Genomic DNA, 26215 nt, shown 5'->3' on the forward strand with positions numbered 1-26215 from the left:
GCAATGACATAATCTAAGTCATGAATAACATGTCTAGTTCATGTTGGGATTTATCAATGGTGTGAAAGTAAAATTCGAGATCTGAACAAAAAGTACTCGTGGAGAATGAAGACAATATGATATAGAATGAAAAAAAAAAATATAGTGCAGACAGACTAAAATGGTCAAAATAAACTTGTTTACGGTGCACAAATTTGTAATTTGTGCACTCTAAATGCTACCGCTAACAACATGAAATATCCTAATAAAGGTAAATTCAAACTATAGTCAAAAAACTTAAACATTAATAATGGAGAATTCCAATTTTCTGGTGCTTAAGGGTCTCACATGGACACATCGTTTATTTATAATTTTTAATAATACTTAATACTCAATCCCTCCAACCTAAGACTTTAAGGGTGTGTTTGGATGGAGGGTTTAGGAGGTGAAAGGAGGGAGGACTTACTTTTCGTTTTTAAATTACGGACACTATGGAAAAAAAATAAAAAAAAATAACATGATAAACGATTATATAATACTTCAATCACACTTAATTTTTTTTAGAAAGACATGTTATCTAGTCCGTGATTTAAAAAAGAAAATTAATCCCTCCCCTCCCTTCCCTTCCTAAACCCTCAATCCAAACACACCCTAAACAAATCGTTTAAATGTAACTTACTAATAACTTTAGATCATTTATCAATAACTCTATTATCACATTTCAATATTTTAATATCAAAGCACAAGGAACCCGCCAAGACAGACAATGCTTAACAAAGTCCATGCTATCAAATTGGATGTATAAAAAAATTTCACTAAATATCTATCTATCTATCTATTGTATAAAACAAACTTGCCTATGTGGCACTTCCATGTTACTATCTCACCGTTTGCTTAAAGCCTCTTATTATGCTAGGATTTTGCCTATGTGGCAACTCTAGAAACTAAGTTGTCATCTCTCAACAATTTCTCACTCTTTATTGAAACATTAGTTATCTTCCACTACGTCAATTAAATTTCTAATTGTACAACTTCTCAAAATAAATGTAGTTATGGTCTACTCAAAAAAATGAAAGTAATGGTACATAAGCAAAAGTTGTTTGCCCTTCTAGCTTTCACAAAAACTCTTCCCTTTGCCTCGTCGTGTTAGTGCCATAGAAATATGACAATAGTAATTCTAGATTTTAATAAAGGAATTTTTTTCATTCACATTGATTTTTTGGCATAGATACATATGAAAAGTTACAGTTAATATGTTTTTGTTTTCTGTAATAACCTGTCAAATGAACACCTCTAATAAATTTATATGGTGGATGTAGAGTTTATTCAAACTATCTCTAATTTCTTATTACAAGAAGACAAGATGAATATCGGATGTAAATGTAACCTACCCACAAAAAAATAAATAGTGCTTAATTTTTCAGCTACACTCTTACCTTTATAAGCACTACTAAACACACATATTTTCATCTCTTTCCTCCACTTGACACTTTCACTCACACTAACTTGAGATCATATCTTGCATATTCAAGTGGAGCGGCAATGCCAACAAGATAAGTCATACATTTTCTATATTTTTTTTTATATGTTTATTTGTTCTTTGTAGTAAATTTATTGTGATTAAATTTCTTAATTTTAGGAAACAAACCATGAATGATCGAATTCAAAAAGTTTTTGCATGATTTGAAGGAGAGTTTAAGAGGTGAACTTAAATACTATACCTAAGCTGACTAATTCTTTGTTTACTTTCTATTCTACTCCCTCCGGTCCTATATATAAGAAAATTTTCAAAAAAATTTTTGGTCCCATTTATAAGAAAAAGTCACAACTTTTAAGATACATTTATTGTTTAAAAGACTTTTCTAGCCCTCATTTAATGTTGGTCCTTTCAACAATAGTGGGTATATTTAATACTTCACAAATTTTTATGAGGGCATATTTGTAAAAACATTTAAAAAATTGCAACAACTAATGATTGTCTTGGTTTTGATGATTTTTGGTTTCTTTTCTTATATAAAGGACCGGAGGGAGTACATTTTTTTGTTGTAGTAATTTGACTATTTGGGAAAATTCTCATCAACAATTAAGTTAATCATTGTAATCTTTATTACAATTAAAAAGGTTATTCTATAAAAGGATATGTTTTTTCGGAAATTGTGTATTTTACTTTTTGAAACTTGAAAATGTATTGCTTTTAATGCTGACTTTCTTTTTTCTTTCCACTTTTAGTTGCTTAACTAGTGCACCGGTTAACATGACCATTATTATTAGGAGAATGTTAACCAGTGTCCCTGGGGCATTGGTTAAGCACCAAATAAAGTAAGTTTTTATTAAAAAGTGATGTAATTATTACTTGATAAAAAGTGACAGTTTATATTTCCAAGACAGAAATTCTATTTATAGTTTCCTTAACCGGTGCCCCGGGGGCACCGGTTAACAAGACCCTTATTATTATTATTACTCCCTTCGGTCCTTATTATAAGAAACAATTAACTTTTTTGGTTTATTGTGTAAGTGATGTATTTAGTCTATATTTTCAATAAGATACATTAATTATTCTATGAACCTAAAAAATCAACTTTTTCTTATAATAAGGACCGGAGGGATATTATTATTATTAGAGGTGGTGATACATACACGTAACTCATAATTATTTATACTCCAAATATTTGATAAAAAATTGTAATATATCAATTATGATTTATTTTAACAATACAACAACTCATTTTATTTCATAAATAAAAAAAACAAGGGTCACGTTAACTTGTGACCTTATGGCACATGTTAAGCAACCCAAATGTAGAAATTATTTCTTAAATTTAGTGCATTCAATTAGTTAAAAGTCAAAAAGTTAAATTCAAATGGATTAATTACAACAAAACATTTCTACTTTTACTTCTTAGCTTGTGCCCTCAGGGCACAAGTTAACATTAGCCAAAAAACAATTAACTCAAGCTTTTTTATTTTTGACCAGATTAGTAACTCAAGTTTATCGATATAATAAAATTAAATTTAATAATGAGAAGTTTAATTCTCTCCAAAAAATAATAATGAGAAGTTTAATATGCAGAGATGACACATAAGAATACAACTCTTTAAAGATGGCACACAAGTAAGAATCACGTTTAGAATATTAAAATGGGGACTGCTATGGTGCAGTTGCTTTTATGACTTTTCTGGAAAAGTCGCTTATGTGGCTTAATGGGAGAGTGCCACGTGGATGTCTTTTTAAATCGGTTATTTGGAAAAACGATTTTAAAAAGCTTTCAAACATTTTAAATCAGTTTGTGGAAAACCGGCTTTAAAAGTCTAAATAAAAATGGAATTTATCAAAGGACCAACAGGGAAGTGTATTTTACAACCCTTTATTCTATGTCCAAACTATCAAGATATTACACTAGTTAAAGCACAAATTAGATGGTGTGATACAACGGCTGAATATTTTTTAGACAAATATTTATATAAAAGCCATGAAAATATAGATCATTTTTTATATAATGAATATAAAGGATTAGCTAAAGATTTAAGAAATAAACTTAAAGAATTAGCCAGATGAGTGAAGAAAATAATACACTCACAACCAGAGTTAAAGCTTTGCTTGACGAAACCAAAAAATTAAATGAGAGATTTGAAAAACAAATTTCTTTTCTTGAAACTTTACCTCAAATCTATAAACAGTTGGTCCTTTGATAAATTCCATTTTTATTTAGACTTTTAAAGCCGGTTTTCCACAAACTGATTTAAAATGTTTGACTTTATTGGAAAAGTCATTTGGGTGACTGTACCGTAGAATTCACCTATTAAAATCAATCCGTGACTACTTTTTTTTTCATTATTGAAGCACACAAAATAATGACTGCTTTTTAATTCACTATCAAAATCAACCAGAAACTTTCTTTTTCCCACTATTGAGTCAAAAAGATTATTTTAGAGTTATTGATATGCAGGTTCACCAAAAGTTAGTGTTTAGTCTTATAAATTGACTATTTGATGTTACAATGAAAATCAACCAAAAGATTATTTTCCCTATTGAAGCTAAAGAAATTCTTAGAGTGAAGGAATGTGAAAAGGCTTTTTAGATATGATACATAGGCATAATCCACGATTAAAAATGATTCAAATTTTGTATATAGAAATTAGGTTTTTTTGAAGATGACACATAGACATAATCCAAATTTAAGAATGACTCAAGTTTAATTTTCTTATGATGGTGGTGATAATGATAAAAATAAGACAACTTCTATTTTATAATAATCCTAAGTAGCAACGATGCAACAAAATCAAAAAAATAAGACTCATTTACCCTCTTCCGATCATCCACATGAAACATGCAAATTTATATTATACGATAAAAGAAAATAAGAAAGAAAACTAGAAAAGTAGACAAACAAATGTTATATCAATAAAAAAAATGGGTTTAAATATTTGGCAAATTTTTATAGTAATAGAGTAATTTGAATTTTTATCATGCCACACAAACCAATAAATAGTCAAGATATTTGTGAAGAGTAAAAAACATAATAAAAAACAGGGGGTGTATTAGTAAACTAGTTAATACTATTAAATACTAGTTACAAACCCGTGCTTCGCACGGGGTGGATTGCTTTTTTCGGTTAATTTTGTTGGCAAACACATATTTGTTAATACGCTTAAAAGTAAACTGATTCCAAATATAGATATTACATGCATATAAATATAATAAACCATGATCCATAATATATCAAATCCTAGATAGGTCTACCATAAACCATGATCCACCCCCTACTTTCATTATGTAATATTTTGTTCTCATGAATGATTGCTTATAATGTTTATGCTTTTGGGAAAAATATTATATTGGATGGATAGACTGCGAAATAACAGATATTTATAGACTATAATAGATGAAGACGACTTATCACGAGTAATAAATGGAAAAGTGGGAAACTATCAACCATGTTAACATAAAATTGTCTAAGTCATCTAACTTTAAATTGTAACCGAAATAACAAAATATTGCTTATGCAGCATGCATTCATGAGATTATAGCTAAAACAACTTCATAATCGGAAAATTTCATTTACAAAAAACTTGCTAGTGGATGCGTACATGCTCAACCCACATCTTTGTTGGTGGATTCTCCAAGTCAAAAATCAATTTGTCATCTTTTTTCAAACCCCTATCGATGACAAATTTATGCCATTCACCACACATAGACTTTTCAACATTCCTTCTTCCGGCAGTCCTTATTTTACATTTGTAAATCTTGTGAGTTTCGACATCTTCGAGTTTCATGTGAAGATACTTTCTTTTCAATATGCTCTTTGAGATGTGATTAGGGAAATGCTACAGAATATAATAGAAAAATTATAAAATTTAACATCATGCATAATTTTTCTAAGAACACAACCTATTCTAACTTTGAGAATATGATTTGATTTGCAATATGTTATACCTAATGACCCAATTGAATTCAGAAATAGATGCCAGCAATTATTCCAAATACTAAAAGTATGAAATCATATTCCAAAATAAAATAGATATAGATTTTTAAGACGGGAATGACTGAAGCAAAAACAGTAATTGTGTTAGACCTTTAGCACCACCCAAAACTCAATCACCAAAATAATGAATTTGTTCTCAACTATAATAGCAGAAACCAAAACAACATGTGTTAGAGCTTTAGCATAAACCAAAATTCAACAATCTTAATATACAGGATATAAGTCTAGTTATCTTGGTGCACATTTTGTTCGTCATCTCTATATTTTAATCATACACACATTTTTGCACAAAAGAGATTGAAACAAATTAAGTGGAGCTTAATTTCCCTATAACTTGATTTGCTAACCCTTGGAACGTGTACTAAAGCATTTTAAAATGATTAGAATTAGAGCCTTTTTCATAGTACAGGACTCCTTATGAGAAGAAAAGCGTCCAATATTTTATGAACAATATGTCAAGTTTCATGTTGTCAATTTTAAATTGCTTCTAGATCATGCAAGTGTATTCTAGTTCATGTCACGACTACATATCATAGCTCCACAACTCAATGTCTCGTGTTTTCATTATGTTGTGTCACGAGAGGATTCCGAGGGACCACCCACATTAGATAAGAGCAACCAGACAAATGAGATAGACACACAGTTATCTAAAACCTTAAGACGATGGGTTTAATTGCACTTATAAAGTGTTCAACCTACACTTTTTAAACCGATGTAGGACTTCTAACTCACACTTGATATACAATTGATTAACTTATATTAACCAATTAAAAGATTTTGTGTTGAGAAAAACCTATTAAAAGGTTAGCAAGCCTATTCCAAAGTTGTGATTATATGTGATAATTCATTACTACTAACATTTAAAAAATAAATAAGATCAACTCAATGATTGTTGAGAAGGGCTGAAACTCTGAGACTGAAACTAATAAACAACAATTGAAGTGGAACATAACAAATCCATTTATAGAACTAAACGCCAATCAGACACACAGATGAGATCTACCAATTACCAAAGAATCCAAGTCCAATCAAATTCTCCTAGAATACAATCAAACATTACAAATCAAAGGGTAAACAAAGCCTTACATGAATATAATGTAATGCCATTTGACGTCAAAATTTACATATTTCTTGGCATACATTATCATCTTTAGTTCGAAGTAGTGTATCCTATAATTCTCAGATTTTTCATCATCATCGTTTTCCATGCTATCACCTTTGGAAGAGTCATTGTATTGTTCTTGAGGCATCCATAAACCTCCAAGAACTACAACAGAGTGATCAGTACCACTTGCAGCTGGAACTCTCCGCGTATGAAGTCGGTATTTCTGCAATAATAATCAAGAATCATATGTCAAACATTCAGTTCAAACTTGAACCAAAGCATGATGTAAAATTCATTAAAATGATCCTTACTTATCGATATTTTCCTTCACAATAAGAGAAACTGTGAAATTGGAGTTTTGCTATTTAGTGTGTTTTAAAAACGTACAAACAGAACCTTGAAAATACAAAAGATAAACCGAGTTTTTTTCCTCTCATCACAATGATATTGGCAAAAACAAAGTTATAATGTAAACTTTCCCATTCTTCTTTTCAACTTGAACAATGGTGACGTTTCGCTTCGGATCACGCAACATTACGTAGTCGTCAAGGGCCACACCATACTCTTTGGCAAAACACGTTGGAAGCCTTGCCTTGTCCTAGCAAATTAGGAAATAATGTCACACTTCTTGTCTGCATTAGCAGTGAAAATATAGTTTGGAATAAAAAGAAGAATGAGCAATGAGTGATAAATTGGATTACTGCCTTGGTATCCAGCATACAAAGCAAAGCTATGAAACTATTATAAGGCCAACTTTTGATAAATTTAAACCGATGGTGTCTATACAAAGTGTTTACCTATAAGCAGGCGATGAAACTATATGTAAAAATAACCCTAGAGCATACTAAAAATAAACTACATTGTAACAAAATTGCAACCAAATGTCCACTGGATGAAATATATGGATTACTTAGGTGTGAAGAAATCAATGACACACACATATAAACAAAGCGGTTATCAGTTCTACATGTCACGCCAAACATATATATGACACACATAATTGCTTCATTGAAAAATACATGAAAACTTCACATTCATATATGCTTGATCAAAACAAAGAATGTTCAAGTATAGACATTTTACCAATGCGATTTCAAATTCAACCATAAACCTGATGTTAGATAAAAAGGATTGAGGATTTCAGTGGCAAAACATATTAACTTACAGATGTGAATTCACATTCAACCATATATGTCTTCAAATTCCAGATGTCCTTTCCAACAAAAGCAATATCATCACCAATATGCTGAGATGGTGGAAACACAAAGAGCATAGACAGATGAGTGCATAATGTGAAAATATACAAAAATTGGATATTCTGCACACAACAATAAAAGAAGACTATTTTTAGGGAACAAAACAATGAATCTTGTGTTTAACTCTAAATAAAAGAACCAGCATATTGTAAACGGAATGAGCTGGTAAAATGAAGTTATATAGTATTGTAAAAAAACACCATTAAAATCATTAAAGAGACACACCTAAGATCATCTACAAAGAAACAAAATGCAACGAAATAAACCAAAAAATAATAGAAGCTAACCTGGATATGTAAGTTGCCCTCATAACACAACCCACTCATATAATCTCGCAACCTGCAAAAATGATGTAAAGAAATCAGGAAAATGAAGGAAGATAGCGAAAGCAAGACATTTTACAACCACATCTAAACTCATAAATATCACCTTTGAAATTTTACCATAGTTTCAATTTCTTCAGGTCATAATGTAGAGTACACATCAGCAACAAAGGAAGATTACACATGAACAATCAGACCTATTTGACTTGACAATAACTTCATGATTATTTTCACTCATGGCCTTCAAATGAGATTTGTTTCCCTTGATTCTTAATCCCTGAAAATTTGCAAGAGATCACTATTTAATGTAATAATAGACATTATAATTATTATATAAAAGATCTCCCTTCAATACAAACCTGAGTTTTTTTTCTTGGTGTAAGGCACTGCACTGTTACCTGCAAAATACATAACCACTGAATTTCAAACTTTGTTCAATGGCATTTTTATGCAATAGCATTCCTACCTAAATACATAGGTGTATATCTATCTACTTTACAAATACAACAACAACAACAACAACAACAACAACAACCACCAAGCCTTATCCCACTAAGTGGGGTCGGCTACATGTCATAGAGATTCGACAAAGTCTTACGTTGGCTGTCGAGGCCTAACACTTTATGTTTAAAAATATATACAAATAATACTATATATTTTTAAACACAAAGTGTTTTATTTTTCAGATTTTCAGTGTTAAATTTTCCCTCAAATTTGACAGAAAATGCCTTTTATGCACATAATACATAGCTTTCAGCAGTCTAACTCACATTCAAAATTGTCCCATGGTTGCACTTATTTAGTGGGATTGAAAGTGGAACAGCTGCATCTGAACTCGCATAGCTGGTCATACTAACTATGGCCTCTCTTTATAATGCTTCGGTTTCAGTTACTTCTTGCGCTTCAACGACATTGTGAATTTCGCCATAATCAGCTCCAAGGCATTTCAATATCATAAAACTCACAATCATGAAAAGTCCTTCAAAATGAAAAAGGTAAAAGTCACATAGATATAAAAAAAATGTAACGTAGGAAACAAAGTTTTCATAAAACAATAATAGTTTATTTTAAGGTACCTAATAGAATTATGCAGGAAAAAACACGAGCCATAAAAGAAATTTCAACAAACCATGCATCATTATCATCATCATTTCCCTGTAATCAATTCATAGGAACCATAATGAATATACATTGAAAAAAATATACAATAAGATGATATGAATTATAGCAATAATTACTCATTTTTTGGTGTTGTTAGTATCTTCATTTAAAAACCATAAGAAATTTGGAAAGGTTAATTCACAACAGAGCCAAGTCATTTATAGCTATCAATAAGGGCATGGTTTGGAATCATATACATTATTAATATTCTGCATAAATGTAAAAGCTAAGCTACTTCTAATTTCTCGAAAAAGATTGCAATTATTCAAATCAAATTTTAAGCATACAACTGAGAACCCTGTATAAAAATTTACCAATTCATCATAAGACCAACTTGTAATACTTCAGTCATATATACCAATTCATAATCTAGCTACAGAATATGGAGAAAGTACTCCAAATATAATTTATAGAGTTTACATTAATTTTTCCACCTAATGCATATAGTTTTACATAAACCAAATGACATGCACACACTGCGGGAAGAGATCCTAGAAGCTCTACCCGGAACAGGACTAAATATCATTTTAAAAGGGGATCAACCATATAAAAGCAGGACCTGTAACATAAAAAATAGTAAAAATTGAGATTGACATTCTAGGCAAGAGAAGTAACCTCAAGCTTATTTGTAGAAATCTCTGATGAAGATGTTATTCCACAGATAACTATCGTCAATAAACTCAACTTATGAGTCCAATTCAAAGCCTTCCATGCTCTCTGATGCTACAAAACAGATTATATAGACTCCATCATCCTAAGATAATACATAATATCTCAGCTGTTTCCAAAGAACATACATAATACTTCAGCTGTTTCCCATTGTTTCAAAATTTCACTAAGTGCAATACTCATTACAATCCCTTATTCCCCCACAAAAATATCGAGACGATAGAATACTACCATGTGAATGTCGAATCTCTTAGATGCAGCATGTAACTGAGGTGTTAAAAATATATCCACCTACAAATGATAATGAACGTGTTAGGTTATATATAACTATGACAGACAAAAATTCAGTGCAAAACTTCAGTTTGGTTAAAAAATCAATGTATAATTACACATTTCTATTTATGAATATCATGAGAACTTACTGTGAATAAAAAATAATAAATAAGTGTAAAATTTCTGAATTATTTACAAAGAATAGTTTCAATAGCAGCTTGTAAGAACCCTCTTTAATAAAGGGCCAACCTTGGTTTCCTTCATAAACCTGAAAAACAAATAAAATCAAAACTTTTTTTCAATGTAAAGCAAAACAATGGAAAAATCAAAACTTTTTTATTCAAAGTATTTGAAGAAAAGAAAACTAACACCAAGAAGCTCCTCAACAGTTTCTCTAACCCTCTTCATACCTACACAATAAAAATCACAGAATTAAATCAAACTCTCCATGGTTAAAAGAGTTTACTTTTTAGGTTGAAATGGTTCAAAAACTTCCCTAGAATGAGTTGTAAACAGGCATGAAAATTTAAACTAACTAATACTTCATCAATTCAAAAGTATCATAATTTTAAGTTGATTTTTTTTTTTAAATTCTATTTAAAAGGTAACTTGCTTTAAACTAAGTAATACTTTAAGGTAATTTCAAAAACTTAAGATTAAAAAGATTAATTTTTTTTTTGTATTTGAGCATATATTCAAATCAGAATTCATTTTTATAAGAACAAAAGTAACAATAACTGCATTATATTCATAAAGTTAGAAAATCAATCATTTTTGCAGGCAAAACCTGAAAAGATATTGTTGGACTTTGTAAAGCCCCAAGAAAAATCTCAAACCAGAGGTTGTTGAATTGACAGACTCACCGGGAGCAGTAAACTCTGCCACTGAAATGGACGAATCAACAGTATAAGACAAAGCACTACTACAGATAGAACACCCTGCATTGTGTCAAAAATTGCCAAAATGAAAGCATCCCTAAAGCAATCAGAACTAATCCACATCAACAAAAAATGACCATTGATGTTGTCCATACTGATAATGCAAAGGCTTTCTCAGTAGCTGCCAACTTCGGATTGACCTTTTTTACCAAGTAGAGTTGTAAAGAAAGCACATATTTATGGATAACAGTTGTGTTAAAAATGACTTAAGAATTACCTCAGTTGGTTCAGAACAATCTAAAAAGTTTTATTTGAAGCCAAGAGAATCAATTGAATGTCATATATATTGAATAACTTGTAAATCTTCAAGAGGTGGAACATAAAGTCAGAATTTGGAAGTGATTTACCTCACTGAACATGAATTTTTATATATTAAAACTTAAGTGAGGTTTGCTCAAGAACATGAAATAAAGTCCATACTCCATTGCACATATATTTTCAACCAAAATGAAAACCAAGTAACTTATTCTTTAAAAAATGTAAAATGAAGCAATAAAACAAAAACATGAGCACGCTGTTAAAATTGTTGAAGGGGTTTCTCAATTTCTTACCACAACCTTGTGCTCAAAGTATAGTCCAGAATTTGAAACAATTAAATTCAACAATAAAACAAATAGCATGATATACCAGAATTTGAATCAACAAATGAATTCAACAATTTTTGACTAAATATAATCACACAGATATATAAGATAAAAGAGAGATAAAATACCTAATTGTGTCAAAACTGTCAGTTGCGTTTCAGAGGAAAGAGCATGCACAGCCATAGTTGACAGTCATTAAAATGCAACCAGTCCCATATTGTTCCTCTCATGTTCTACGCAAAAAATATTAAAAACATACGAAACTTAATCTCGTGTTCCTCTCATATGTTGAACGGAATGGAATGATTGTTATTTATAATACTATGATGTACTAATTAGTTGGAAACCATATCATTTTCTTCTCATACTGATTTGGACGTACTGAAACTTCGATAAATGCAGGAAATAACCCTTGAATCAAAATTACAGATTATGATGCTAAGTAGGGATAGAGATTGGGATGAGTTTTAAGAATCTATTTCAGTAAATTATAATTTTCTCTCATATATAGTTATAGGTGTATAACAGAAATAAAATATGAAAGTTTGGCAAAGAAGTTTCAAATGATCTGCAAACCTTAGAGAAAGCCAACCCTTTCAGCTTTTTACACCGACGATCAGCATTGTCCAAAGTGAGGATTTCATCAGGTTTAAAATTTTTGAGAAAATTCACTGTGATATCATCCTCAACATATCCTGAAATTGTCAAATTCACACACATCACAGCAATTACGGGAACTATTTTCCCCTGTGTCTGTTTTCTTTTCAGGCTGAAGCAAAGTTACAAAAAAAGGTTCTTCCAAAAAGAAAGTCTGGAACGGAGATTAACAAACATTTCAATCAGTTGAAACATCGACTGCTAAACTTAAGCGCTTAATTATATCTGGAAATTCAAACGGTAGAAAATGCCTACTAATTCCAAGTGCTTGGAAGTTGCAAACACAATTGCATTGAAAAATCACACATATCATGATATATCAACAGATGTAAATTAATTACAGTTCCTGATGCATAATTAGTACATCACAGAAAATTACCTTGCATATTGAAAATTTTCACGCAGCTTAAACACTTATTATTTCCTGAAATTCAAACCGCACAAAATGTCTTATATTTCAAAGTTTCATATATAGCACTTCATAAAAGACTATCCATTAGAGATATCCTTCTAATCCAGAACTTGTAAAGGGTGAATCAGAAGTGAATTACCTTCTACAGAATTTGGCAGGAGCAGGGCTGTTGTATTTGGGTCACCTTCATATGGTTTCAGCTATCCGCCTGACCAGCTTACACGGACCATAAAAACGCTTGGCAAGCTTCTGGATCAGATGCCAAAATTAAATACGGCCGCAGCAAGACAAAAACTCCAATATAAAGAACAAATAACCATACCTGCAACAACTTGTATTCCAACTTAAGCTTCTGCAAAACAAATTAATTGACAACTTATTGCTTCTAAAGACTTCAATTTTAATCCAAACACTAAAACATCAATTCAAACATACCCCACAACAACTTAACTGCTACTTTCTAAACAATCTGATAACAATAGTTCAAAACTATACAAATTGAGAAATTTTATTTCACATATTGAGACATTACCTCAAACACTTGGTGAGCGCCTCTCCCAACCCATTTATTTTTTACATCAATTCACTTTTTACATCAAACAAAAGTCATAACTGATAACTTATAAAGCAAAAATCTAAAATAAATAATTTGTTTAAATAAAATCACATGACTGAGAACATAACAGTTACCAGCTTTGAACAATGCATTCCCTTTTTCCTTCTTCTTTCCATCTGCATCAATCTTCTCTTAAAATAAAACCCTTAAAATAATAAGAACAACTTTCTCAAAACATGCAACCAGAATCAATGTTGAATAAAAAAAAGAAAAAACAATTTCACAAATTCATCCCACAAACAGCTTATGGTTTCTAGCTTTTCATCCCAAACAGCACAGCAACAATTTCACAAATTGATTTCAATAACAGGACAATAAAATGGGGAAGAAATCATAAAAGAAACAATAAATACAAAATCACTAAACAACAAAACCAGAAACTTCAATTTGGAACCCTAATCACCGTCTGACTGAATTTTTTTTTCTTTCAAAAATCAAAACCTTTAACATGCAATCTCATATCCAAAGCAAGAATAGAAGAGAAAACAAAAAAATACAGTTGATCATGATTTTAGATTCATCAGAGATAAGGAAATTACCTTCAATGAAGAAGAACCAATGAGACAGAACTATCTGCAAAAATGAACCAAAATAACAGTAAATTAAACAGAAATCAACAAACAATAAACCAAACCCACAAAATCAAACCCTTAAAATCATAAAAAAAAAACTTTTTGGAGACATGCATGCAATTAGATTGATGAAATTTGATGGAAAAGAAAGAAGAGAGGGTGAGGCCGTGTTTGAGAAGAGAGAAGGAGAAGAACGCGTTTTTTAGATCACTTTTCCGATCAAAACCAAGATTGCCTCCCTCCCACCGCCGGCGGTACTCCCTCTCTCACCCTTCTTTCTCTCGTCCACCCTTCTTTCTCTGTTCCTGTTTCCTCTTTCTCTTGTCCCCCTTCTTCCTCTCGTTCCCGTTTCTCTCGTCCCCCTTCTTTTGTTTTTTTTCTTTTCACATATATATAGGCAAGAGGAGTCCATTTACTAATTGACGAAAATGCCCTTAATAAGGGCAAAAGGGTAATTTCCACGGACATTGATTTTCATATTTGGTTTAGTAGATTAGCTTTTTTAATCTTTGAAAAAACAAACAAAATAAAAGCAACTTGTTTGACCTCCACATGAAGGTAAAAAGCTAACTTTCCTACGATGGGAAATGATTCACCTTTCCCATGTTAAACTTCACCTCAATTTTGTATTATCTTTTTTATTATGTTTTTAGAGTTAAGGGATCAAAACGAAACCAAAAAATAAGTCAAGGGACCAAAACGAAACCAAAAAGTAAGTTAAGGGACCAAATTGTAACGTTAATAACTTATGGGACCAAAATGTAACCAACAAATAACTTAAGGGACCAAATTGTAACGTTAATAACTTATGGGACCAAAATGTAACCAACAAATAACTTAAGGGACCAAATCATTAATTAAGCCAAAAAAAATCCATCTAGAATTGAGGAAAAGATACAAGCTTTGTTAATGGGGTTTGAAGTTTGTATCCGATCTGCTACTTCGTCCAAGATAAAAAAACCATCCATGGCCAAAATTTCATTGAGCTTGTGCTTCTCTTTAACCTCTAAAGGCAATTCCCCGATGCTGAAAAACCACACCCAAATCCAATCCAAGGTATTTTTTCTCTTTACTTTGCAATTCATTTTTGGGATTTTGGGTCCTTGTGTTATTTTTATTATTTGATTTCTATGGATCTATGAATATTTTTATTAATTGAAATCTGAAAGTTGTTGCTTAGTAAGTAAAGGAGGTTGTGGATCAACATCAACATGTTTAAACTGGAAACTTCTTGGTTTGTTAGGGAGAGAGAGACAATTCTTGACTTGTTTTGTCTTTGAAAGATTCATGAAGCTTTTGAGGAAGAGCCATTTTTTTTCTCTCCAGAATATACAAGAAATGAAAAAACACAGACACTGAGGTGAGTGGTGAGTGGTGAGTGGTGAGTGTGAGGAAAAAAATTTGGTGTTGAATGTCCATGATAAAACCATGTTCTTTATTTGATCCAATGGTTTAAAATAACTTTCCCATGGTGGGAAACAATTCCCCTTTCCCATGTTAAACCCCACGTATCATCCAAAATTGTTTGGAAAAAGTGATGATGATCAAAAACTAAAATATAGGTGGCATTTAGGGTGGGAATGGGAAAGAGTTTCCCACTATGGGAAAGTTGTTTTATACCATTAGATTAGAAAGGAACACTGATTTTATCATGGTCTTCCCACACTATATTTATTTCCTTTCTCTTTCACTGCATCATAACCCGCTGCCATTCTTTCTCTCCCCTAGCTCCCGATCCCCTAACTAAACCCAAACAACACTAACAAACGGCAAATGATTTCATTTAGATGTTTTTTTATTTATTTATAAAACTTATTTTGAAAATTGGTATCATTTACATAGAGAATGAAGACACTCAAATCCTTAATTTTTAAAACCATTGTAGACATTTTTTGAGGGAAAAACCATTGTATACATGAATGTAAGATTCCAGATCTATGAAGTATTCCATTGTTGTAGTAGTTTTTTTGCAAACAAAAGAAATGTATCGCATTTCACATCTTGAAACCCATAAAAACAAATTAGCAACTGGTTTGTGAAAAGAACCATCTTGAAGAAGATTAAAAGGGGGACACTACCGAAAAGTAAAGAGAGGATGGTGGGGGATTCCACAAATGCAAGATGTATTCACTTGGATGAAGGATTTTGTTTCAATTTAATTGTGCCGAGAGAAAAAAAACGAGGTTTTCACCAGATGCATTGGGTAGAATTCTAGATCTGAAAGTTCAAAGAAAATGTGAAAGAGAAAGGAAAAAAAATATAGTGTGGGAAGACCATGATAAAATCAATGTTCCTTCCTAATCTAATGATATAAAACAACTTTCTCATAGTGGGAAACTCTTTCCCATTCCCACCCTAAATGCCACCCTAAAATATATACTACAACCGGTTGAAGTGTCCCAATTTTTGTAACTCTTTCAATTTACAAATGTTGCCTCCATTCCTACTCCATTTTTTTTTCCAATTCCTTCGGAACAAAATTTGACCACTCCTGCATTTTCACATGAATAATTGATGTGAAAATACACATTGAATGTATGTGTAAAATAATTGTATACCACAGAACTATAAATTCTAAAAAAATATAAGTTATCATTTGTTAACTAAAATATTTAAACATGTATTATAATCAAACCCGTTCAACGCACATATATCGCACCTCTAAAACAACTTCTCATGATCTTATAATTTCCCACCTTTCAGACTGACTTCTTTTTGGACCGGAGTGGGTTCCCTCGCTCTCGGTTCCCGTAGTCAGGTGTTTCCTTTTTTTTTCTGTTTGCTGTTTCTTTTTTTGTTGTTTCTTCTTTGTTTTTTGAGGGTTTTGGCCTAGTCTCCCCTCTTGTACTTTTCCCCCTTTTTTTAATAAATTTTTCTTTGAGATTGGCGGTATAGGATGGGGGTTCTGCGGGGTGCCAACCTAGTTGGGATGCTGTTGCTTCCCCTTGTTGCCTGTCCAATCTCCTGACTTAGAAAAAAAAAAAATTAAATAAGCTTGAGTTTTTTAAATTATTCTTTAAAAATTAAACTCAAGCTTATTCCTTTTTAAAAATAAAAAAAAAGAAATAACATTGCCTTTAAATAAATTAAATATCTCTTACATGTTGCAACCACTAAATTTGGATTGATTTAGCTATTGATTGAATTGCAACATAAAAAGATTTTAATATAAGAATATTTGTTCTTATAGAAATTTCTATAAGGGTAGTCTAGGCTATCTACTTGAACGGCTTTTCTAATTTATATAAATATATATAAATTAGTACATCAAACATGAAATAAAAAATATAAAACACTTTTATGACCAAAAAATAAATACTACAATAAAATCTTACAATGATTTTGATTTAAGTTTCACGGTTGTTGAAATTCCTTTCGTTATAGTATTTAACGATATTGAAAAATGGCATATGTTAGACGACAACCTTAAATTGTACGGTTATTATATATTGAATGTCTATCATCTTACATTTTGCAGGAGAAATTTCTTCATGGATGACAATAGAACATGTATCCAAGAAAACATTGAAACTATGAAAAATATATGTCGGCATGAATTTTGAGGTGCCAAAAGGAAAAAATTGATGTCGTTGAAAATAATTGTAAACGAATTAGTTGTTTTAGTCCTATTCATTTTTTTTCTTTATATAAGTCGAATTCAATTTTTTCTCAAAATACAAGTGTATTCATATAATATAGTTTTATTAATATTTTCCTCCAAATATTGGTGGAGACCAAAGCAAGAGAACAAAATCACAAATTATTTCCTTCACATATTCGACTTCTTATACTCTCAGATATTAGTTGTCGATTTGAGAACAAAATGATAAATAAATAGAGACATTCTCATAAATGCTTTTGACAAATTATTTCCTTCCCATATTCAACTTATACTCTCGGACATTAATTGTCATTCTTCTCTACTTTTGAACTTAACCGTCAATCTCTAATATCTTTGAACGTGTTAATCGTATTAATTGAGATATTGGAAACATATGATAGAATATGAGAGGAAAAATAATCAATTTTCCCAAAAATACATTATAAACTAAAATACATTATGATGATGTGGCATCACTATAGACGATTCACATATTAGTTGTTTAAGTTACAAATGTTCAAAATAATGATTTTAGTCCAAAAGTATTAAAGTGTGTAATGTTTAAACTCAAGAAAGTAAAATGAACTGAAAAAGCTTACGGACCAAAGTAAAGCCCATAAATAACATAAAGGACTAAAAGTATACGCTTGATTATGATAATCATTAATCAAGTAAGAAATTAATTATTAAAATACATAAAATATGATAGATAGATCAATAGGGATAATGAGGGAAAATATGATATATAGATAGATATATTTTACGCAAAATTACAACTATTGAAAATGTTTCAATACAAAAGAATAATAATTGAAACTATTTCTTAAGACAGATCTTTTTTTTCTTCTTAAATGCATTTTGGGTGTTTCTTCTTTCAAATATTTATTTGAAGGAGATAGACTTATTCATGAAAAAGGCTCTAACTCAATCTCCTACTTGAAAAGTTATTCTCAAAGTCTTGAACCAATACAATAAGGTTTACTTCAAGACAAGATTGAAGATGGAAACACTAACATGCGGTTTAGACCGTGGGTTTTACAACAACCCTGCCTCAACGTATTTTTTCATTTCATTTTCATCCTTTAAATTACAACTATAAATATTTCATTTTCATCCTTCAAATCCAACCCAAACCGAAATATTTATACTTATATATATATATATATATATATATATATATTATACGATTTTTTATAAATGTTTCCTTAATTTACAATTATGTAACTATTTACTAGACTTGTTCTTTAATAATGTTGATTTTTTTTGTTCTTTTAAGGAATATTATTAATTTACGATTCTATAACTATTTTATTTGCTTTATGTTACTTTCATTATCTACTTATTTATCTTTTTTGTAACCTTATCTTTTTATGAAATGTCATAAAATAATATATTTTCTTAAAAGAAAATGGAAAAAATACACAACAATGAAATTATACCAATAACAAAACACGACTTCAAAACATTCAGTAACCTCACTTTTAAACTAATCATGGTTTAATACTCAAAACCAATCTAATTATACCAATAACAAAAGGCGACTTCAAAACATTTGAATGAATTCTAATCATATATCATCATCAGTAGAATTGTAAAACCTAATTATCAAGCTCTTGTTCAACATTCAGTAACCTCAAATTTAAATAATCATGATTTAATACTCAACCAATTTAATTATACCAATAACAAAACACGACTTCAAAACATTTGAATGAATTCTAATCATATATCATCATCACTAGAATTGTAAAACCTAATTATCAAGCCTTTGTTCAACATTCAGTAACCTCAATTTTAAACTAATCATGATTTAATAATCAAAACCAATCTAATTATACCAATAACAAAACACCACTTCAAAACATTTGAATGAATTCTAATCATATATCATCATAGTAGAATTGTAAAACCTAATTATCAAGCCTTTGTTCAACATTCAGTAACCTCAATTTTAAACTAATCATGATTTAATACTCAAAATCAATCTAATTATATCAATAACAAAACACGACTTCAAAACATTTGAATGAATTCTAATCATATATCATCATCAGTAGAATTGTAAAACCTAATTATCAAGCTCTTGTTCAACATTCAGTAACCTCAATTTTAAATTAATCAAGATTTAATACTCAACCAATTTAATTATACCAATAACAAAACACGACTTCAAAACATTTGAATGAATTCTAATCATATATCACCATCAGTAAAATTGTAAAACCTAATTATCAAGCCCTTGTTCAACATTCAGTAACCTCAATTTTAAACTAATAATGATTTAATACTCAAAACCAATCTAATTATACCAATAACAAAACACGACATTCAATCCCACTATCTACCACAAAAGCAAATCTTTCAAGAATATACTCAAGTCATAATGATGTTCATGTCTTGTTATTATCTATGATAGGTAATTTATTTTAAAGTTGTATGTTCATGAAATCGGATTTCTGTCTACTATAAAATGATGGTTGAAAAAGATGTCACAGTTCAATCTTTACCTAGATTGAATTACTAACCATATTTTCTTAAAATATTAGCGATAAGAAAGAAGACTTGCATTACAAGTGTAGGTTTCTTTTTTACAATAACATCACATTTGTAGTTGACCACCGAGTGCTAAGTATTCACATGTGTGGGCATTCTCAGCACATAAAACTTGTCTTATAGATCAATGATCTATTTCAAAATAGTTATTTTTTCTATTTCTCCATTTTGGTATTGTATGCGTTTCTCACCTCATTTTGTTAACTTATTTTTTTCATTTCTTACTAAAATTATAATGTTTCATACCAATTTAAATTTATAAAAATTGATGATGTGATGCTATAAGTTTCAATGATGTCTGGCATGTAAAACTGTTAAAAAAAGAAGAAAAAAGAGAGAAAAAACATATTGTAGTTATTTTGGCCTACTCAATGCTGTCATTTTGATCATCTTTGCATTACTTGTTTATGTCACTATGATTTAACTATTTACTTTAATCAAGGTATACTGGAACCAAGCCTTCAGGCATTGAGACTTGATGGGAACCCACTTAGAGGGTAACTACCTCCTTCCCCGCATTTCCTCATGCTTTCTTGAAATGTAGAACATTGTGTTAATACAAGTGTAAAAAGATTTTCGCATCTCAAGTAATCATTATTTGAGACTCTCAAAAATATTTCACGCACAAAACAAAACAGTTAACAGAAACAAAACATTTTGAACATTTTCATTGTCACAAAGGGATTTTTTAAATGGTAGTAGCAAAGAGAAAGTAAAAATTATTACATGGTAATAACAGTCACCACAAACAAAACATAACACTAAATCTCTAGTTGTTGGCTGCACCATTGGCTGAAATGATGGCAGCAACAATATCATCAAGTCTGGTATTGACGGACTCCAATGAATCCTCAATGCCATCAAATCTTGCATAAATGTTGACAAATTCCGCATCAATATCTCCAAAAACCTTGGTTAATTCATTCTACAAAACAGTTACCCTACTGTCTAGGGCATCAAAGCGTTACTCCAGGTAAGCAAGAGGATTCTGAGCAACATTTAATTGTTGTTGCAAATTTTAAATCGTCGTCCACGTGTTCTCCTTCTCTTGTAGGAGAACCCAAGGGGGTGGTTGCTGCAGTGCTTGCGACCTAAAAAACAATTTCAGAATTCTATCATTGCATTACTGCAGAGATTTTCTGGAAAGCCTATGAAGGTAAGCTGGATGATTTTTGAAATCTAAGTTATCCCCAAATCTCTAATAAGCTTCGACGACAACAACTTTTTCGTCGAGTGTCCAGTTATCCCTGAAATACCAATCTTGCATAAATGTTGACAAATTCCGCATCAATATCCCCAAAAACCTTGGTTAATTCATTCTACAAAACAGTTACCCTACTGTCTAGGGCATAAAAGCGTTACTCCAGGTAAGCAAGAGGATTCTGAGCAATATTCAATTGTTGTTGCAAATTTTAAATCATCGTCCACGTGTTCTCCTTCTCTTGTAGGAGAACCCAAGGGGGTGGTTGCTGCAGTGCTTGCGACCTAAAAAACAATTTCAGAATTCGATCATTGCATTACTGCAGAGATTTTCTGGAAAGCCTATGAAGGTAAGCTGGATGATTTTTGAAATCTAAGTTATCCCCAAATATCTAATAAGCTTCGACGACAACAACTTTTTCGTCGAGTGTCCAGTTATCCCTGAAATACCAATATCAAATTTAAATCATCAAATTCAATATAATTAATACCAACCACCAGAATGAGTAAAAATGTTGTGAAATGCACAGTGTTTGAAAGAAAAAAGTGGAAATGTTTTAATATGTCGTCAGGGTTAAGAATAGAAAATAATTCGGACTCGTCATCAATTTTTCATCATCACAGATAAAACCACTTCTTAAACCCTTTTCCTTGATAAATGTTGAGCAAATAAATCAAACAAACATAAATAAAAACATGTTGCATTAACCAAAAGTCCAATACAAAAATATAGAAACTTCAAACTAACATGTTGGTAAATATTGTTAAAAAATGATTTAGTATGTGTGTGTAACCAAACAAACACACACTCAAAATAAAAAGTTGAGCAAATAAATCAAATAGACACAAACAATGCAACAATATTATAACAAACACACACCGAAAATAAATAGCATATGATATCCAGACACATGATAATCAATTAAATAGAACAATGACCAATCACCAGAATGAGTAAAAATGTTGTGAAATGCACAATGTTTGAAAGAAAAATGTGGAAACCTCTCAGACAAATGTTTTAATATGTCGTCAGGGTTAAGAATAGAAAATAATTCGGACTCGTCATCAATTTTTCATCATCATAAATAAAACCACTTCTTAGACTCTTTTCCTTCGTAAAAAGTTGAGCAAATAAATCAAACAAACACAAACAAAAACATGTTGGGAAATATTGTTAATAAAATGATTTAGTATTTTGAGGAAAAAAGTTTTTTAAGTGTGTTTGTAACCAAACAAACACACACTGAAAATAAAATGTTGAGCAAATAAATCAAAGAACACACAAACAATCCAACAACATTATAACAAACACCCACCGAAAATAAATAGCATTTGATATCCATACATATGATAACTAATTAAATGGAACAAAGATCAACTGTCTGAATGTGTAAAAATGTTGTGAAACGCACAGTGTTTGAAAGAAAAAAAATGGAATCCTCTCGGACAAATGTCTCAATATGTCATCAGGGTTAAGAATAGAAAATAATTCGGACTCGTTATCAATTTTCATCATCACAGAGAAAACCACTTCTTAGACCCTTTTCATTGGTAAAAAGTTGAGTAAATAAATCAAACAAACACAAACAAAAACATGTTGCATTAACCAAAAGTACAAAACAAAAATACCAAAGCTTCAAATTAACATGTTGGGAAATATTGTTAATAAAATGATTTAGTATTTTGAGAAAAATAGTTTTTTAAGTGTGTTTGTAACCAAACAAACACACACTGAAAATAAAAAAATTTAGCAAATAAATCAAAGAACACACATATAGTGCAACAACATTATAACAAACACCCGCTGAAAATAATAGCATATGATATCCAGACACATGATAACCAATTAAATGGAACAATGACCAACCACCAGAATGTGTAAAAATGTTGTGAAATGCACAGTGTTTGAAAGAAAAAAATGGAATCATCTCAGACAAATGCTTAAATATGTTGTGAGGGTTAAGAATAGAAAATAATTCAGACTCGTCATCAATTTTATAACATCACATAGAAAACCACTTCTTATACCATTTTCCTTAATAAAAAGTTGTGCAAATAAATCAAACAAACACAAACAAAAACATGTTGCATTAACCAAAAGTCCAAAACAAAATACAAACGCTTTACACTAAGATGTTGGTAAATATTGTTAATAAAATAATTTAGTATTTTGAGAAAAAAGTTTTTACGTGTGTGTAACCAAACAAACACACATTGAAAATAAAAAGTTGAGCAAATGAATCAAACAAACACAAACAGTGCAACAACATTATAACAAACACACAATGAAAATAAATAGCTTATGATATCCAGACACATGATAACCAATTAAATGGAACAATGACCAACCACCAGAATGAGTAAAAATATTGTGAAATGCACCGTGTTTGAAAGAAAAAAGTAGAATCCTCTCAGACAAATGCCTCAATATGCCGTCAGGGTTAAGAATATAAAATAATTCGGACTCGTCATCAATTTTTCAACCACTTCTTAGACCATTTTTCTTGGTAAAAAGTTGAGCAAATAAATCTAACAAACACAAACAAAAACATGTTGCATTAACCAAAAGTCCAAAACAAAAATACATAAGTTTCAAACTAACATGTTGGTAAACAATTACTAATTCAAGCATAAAAAATTGAAGCATCAAAATATTGTTAATAAAATAATATCTTTCTCTTCGCCACCACCATTCTTCCAATCGCTAACGAAAGCGGCAGTCTTTCCTTTTTTTATTTTGTTCTTGAAATTGAAGGAGTGTGTTTTAAAACTAGCCCAAAAATCCTTGATTATTTTATAAAGGAAGTGAAAGTCTCTACCCCTAAACACAACATGTGGCTTCGACCACCAACACCAAAGGAGGCGTAAGAATGTTCTCGAGTTGATTTTTGATTCATTATAACAGAAGTTAGGAATGGAGAGAGATTAGTGTTGATGATCTTATGGTTTAAAGCTTTAATCTCTGACAACATATTTCTGTTGTAAGTTTTTAAGTTTATCAATTTCGTTTTAGAGAGAGAAATAAGTGATATGAATGAAGTGATGAAACTGAAAAAATTAGAAATGATTTTGCTGAATGTGAGAAATTCCTTGTGTTTTTTCTATAATACCCTTAATCATTTATTATTTCATTCTACTATTATTTGTCTCTCTACAATAAATAGGTAAGAGAATTATTGATAAACCAATACTTAATGTTGCAATGAAACATTAAAGTGACAAGTAAAGTGAAACAAAATTATTCTCCAAAATGGACAAGTATTGTGAAACGGAGGGAGTATTCTTTTTTGTTTTTAAACTTCATGCAACAATTAAGAATATGATTATGAGTATTGCTATTTAGTACGGGAGATAAACCCACGAAACACACGATACAACGCAAACTGACAATTATATATATTTATTTTAATAATAAATTAATACAATTAAGGCGGTTAGCGGAAATCATGGGTCATTCTTAATGTTATTCTTCACTTTTGTTGTTTTTTTTTTTCATACAAACTAGTACTACCTCTGTCCCTAATTATAGGATTCTTTTGCTAAAATCACGAGAATCAAGAAAGTTGGCAGTAGTATTAAATTTGTATATAATTGCTATTGTTTTTACAAATTTATCCTTGAGAGAGAGTTGGTTTATGTTTTCAACATAATATTTATTGTTGATTGAAGAAAAATATGCAAAATAAATAAGGTATGTTGGTAAAGAAATAATTAATGTAATTGAAAATGCCAAAAGGGTCTTATAAAAAGGGACAAATTTTTTTCTCAAAAGGGTCTCATAATTAAGGACGGAGGTAGTATTATCCTTGAAAAAACGGTTAATAGTGCTTTTCACCCCCGTAATATAGGTCATTTCTGATTTTCGCCCCTATAAAATTTTCGGTTTGGATTCCGTCCTCGTAATTATTTTTTTTCGGAAAACACCCCTCCCCCATATGACTGTGCATATTTGCTGACGTGGTACACTGTGTGGCATATTGACTGTGCATATATGCTTATGTGACGTGCTGATTGTATAATTAATTTTATTTTTTTAAGGGTACACGTGACATTTGTTCCTATTTTTATAAAAAATTATAATATAAATTCATTTATATTAATTTAGAAATAAAAATAATTTAAAAAATTTGCAAATTAATTTTTGAAAATAAAAAAAATTCAGGAAATTATTTATTTACGGAATTTCTTTTTTGAAAATAAAAAATGACCTTTTAATTTTGAAAATTTAGTAAAAAAATGATTTTTTTCTAAAATTTTCGAAAAAAAATCGGATTTTTTTTCTAAATTTTTAAAAAATTTGTATCCCGATTATTTTTTGTAGAGAAAATTCTAAATATTTTTTTTACGAAAATAAATCTGACTTTTTTTTAAAAAAATTTTGAATTTGTTTTTTCTAATTTTATTTTTTTTTTAATTTTGAAAATTAAACTCCAGAATCTTTTCCTTAAAAAAAAAAACTCCAGAAACTTGAAAAAAAATTTAATTTCGAAAAAAAACCTAGTATTTTTTTCTGATTTTTTTAATATTTGAATTTCGAAAAAATCTTTTCGTTTTTTCTGATTTTTTAATATTTGTAAAAAAATTATTTTTTTTTATTTTTAAATTTTTTGGAAAAAAATCTGAATATCTTTCTGATTTTTTGGATTTTTTATTTTTGAAAATTAATTTTTAGATATTTTAAAAAATAAAATCTGATGTGAACAATAAAAAATAAATATTTTTTTTAAAGAAAACCAAGTCAGCGCCACATATGCGCATTTGATGAGTTGGATGGGGAGGGGTGTTTTCTGAAAAAATGATGCAAATCAAACCAAAAATTTTATAGGTGCAAAA

At 30.2% G+C, this 26215-nt stretch overlaps 1 protein-coding gene and 1 non-coding gene across 51 annotated transcripts; both read right to left on the reverse strand.

The window, feature by feature from the left end:
* Nucleotides 1–5217: 5217 nt before the first annotated feature.
* LOC146949787 (uncharacterized) lies at nt 5218–14393 on the reverse strand. Of its 50 annotated transcripts, none has more exons than XM_085745700.1 (22): nt 14143–14393; nt 13996–14029; nt 13531–13572; nt 13373–13426; nt 13163–13192; nt 12980–13089; nt 12808–12852; nt 12348–12466; nt 11900–12004; nt 11113–11187; nt 10619–10659; nt 10446–10517; nt 10208–10267; nt 9923–10030; nt 9223–9301; nt 8917–9125; nt 8506–8544; nt 8253–8423; nt 8111–8162; nt 7733–7885; nt 6879–7165; nt 6352–6790 (listed from the first exon to the last, which is right to left on the reverse strand). In XM_085745700.1, exons 9-16 carry the CDS (start codon nt 11952–11954, stop codon nt 9016–9018), a joined length of 600 nt encoding a protein of 199 aa, XP_085601826.1. In that variant the 5' UTR covers nt 11955–12004; nt 12348–12466; nt 12808–12852; nt 12980–13089; nt 13163–13192; nt 13373–13426; nt 13531–13572; nt 13996–14029; nt 14143–14393; the 3' UTR covers nt 6352–6790; nt 6879–7165; nt 7733–7885; nt 8111–8162; nt 8253–8423; nt 8506–8544; nt 8917–9015. The 50 variants fall into 50 exon arrangements, with proteins under 50 accessions (XP_085601858.1, XP_085601826.1, XP_085601827.1 ...); XM_085745701.1 differs by having other exon boundaries at nt 13531–13582; XM_085745702.1 differs by having other exon boundaries at nt 7733–7813; nt 12980–13086; nt 13531–13601.
* Nucleotides 14394–22819: 8426 nt separating this feature from the next.
* Nucleotides 22820–22906, reverse strand: LOC146949788 (small nucleolar RNA SNOR75). Its single transcript, XR_015029581.1, has one exon. It is a non-coding gene; the product is annotated as a small nucleolar RNA SNOR75 (small nucleolar RNA).
* Nucleotides 22907–26215: the final 3309 nt, after the last annotated feature.

This window comes from Medicago sativa, chromosome 2, assembly GCF_051527215.1.
Source record: "Medicago sativa cultivar Bolivia chromosome 2, Bolivia_mono, whole genome shotgun sequence".
NCBI lineage: Eukaryota > Viridiplantae > Streptophyta > Magnoliopsida > Fabales > Fabaceae > Medicago > Medicago sativa.

What these genes read in the sequence shown, in the direction of transcription:
- LOC146949787 (XM_085745732.1), bottom strand. Translation starts at nt 11,954, where the DNA reads ATGGCTGTGCATGCTCTTTCCTCTGAAACGCAACTGACAGTTTTGACA. An exon ending in GACAGTTTTGACACAATTAG is followed by an intron (nt 11,188 to 11,899) that starts GTATTTTATCTC and finishes GACACAATGCAG; the next exon opens with GGTGTTCTATCTGTAGTAGT. An exon ending in TTCCTGCATAATTCTATTAG is followed by an intron (nt 9,126 to 9,222) that starts GTACCTTAAAAT and finishes TTCATTTTGAAG; the next exon opens with GACTTTTCATGATTGTGAGT.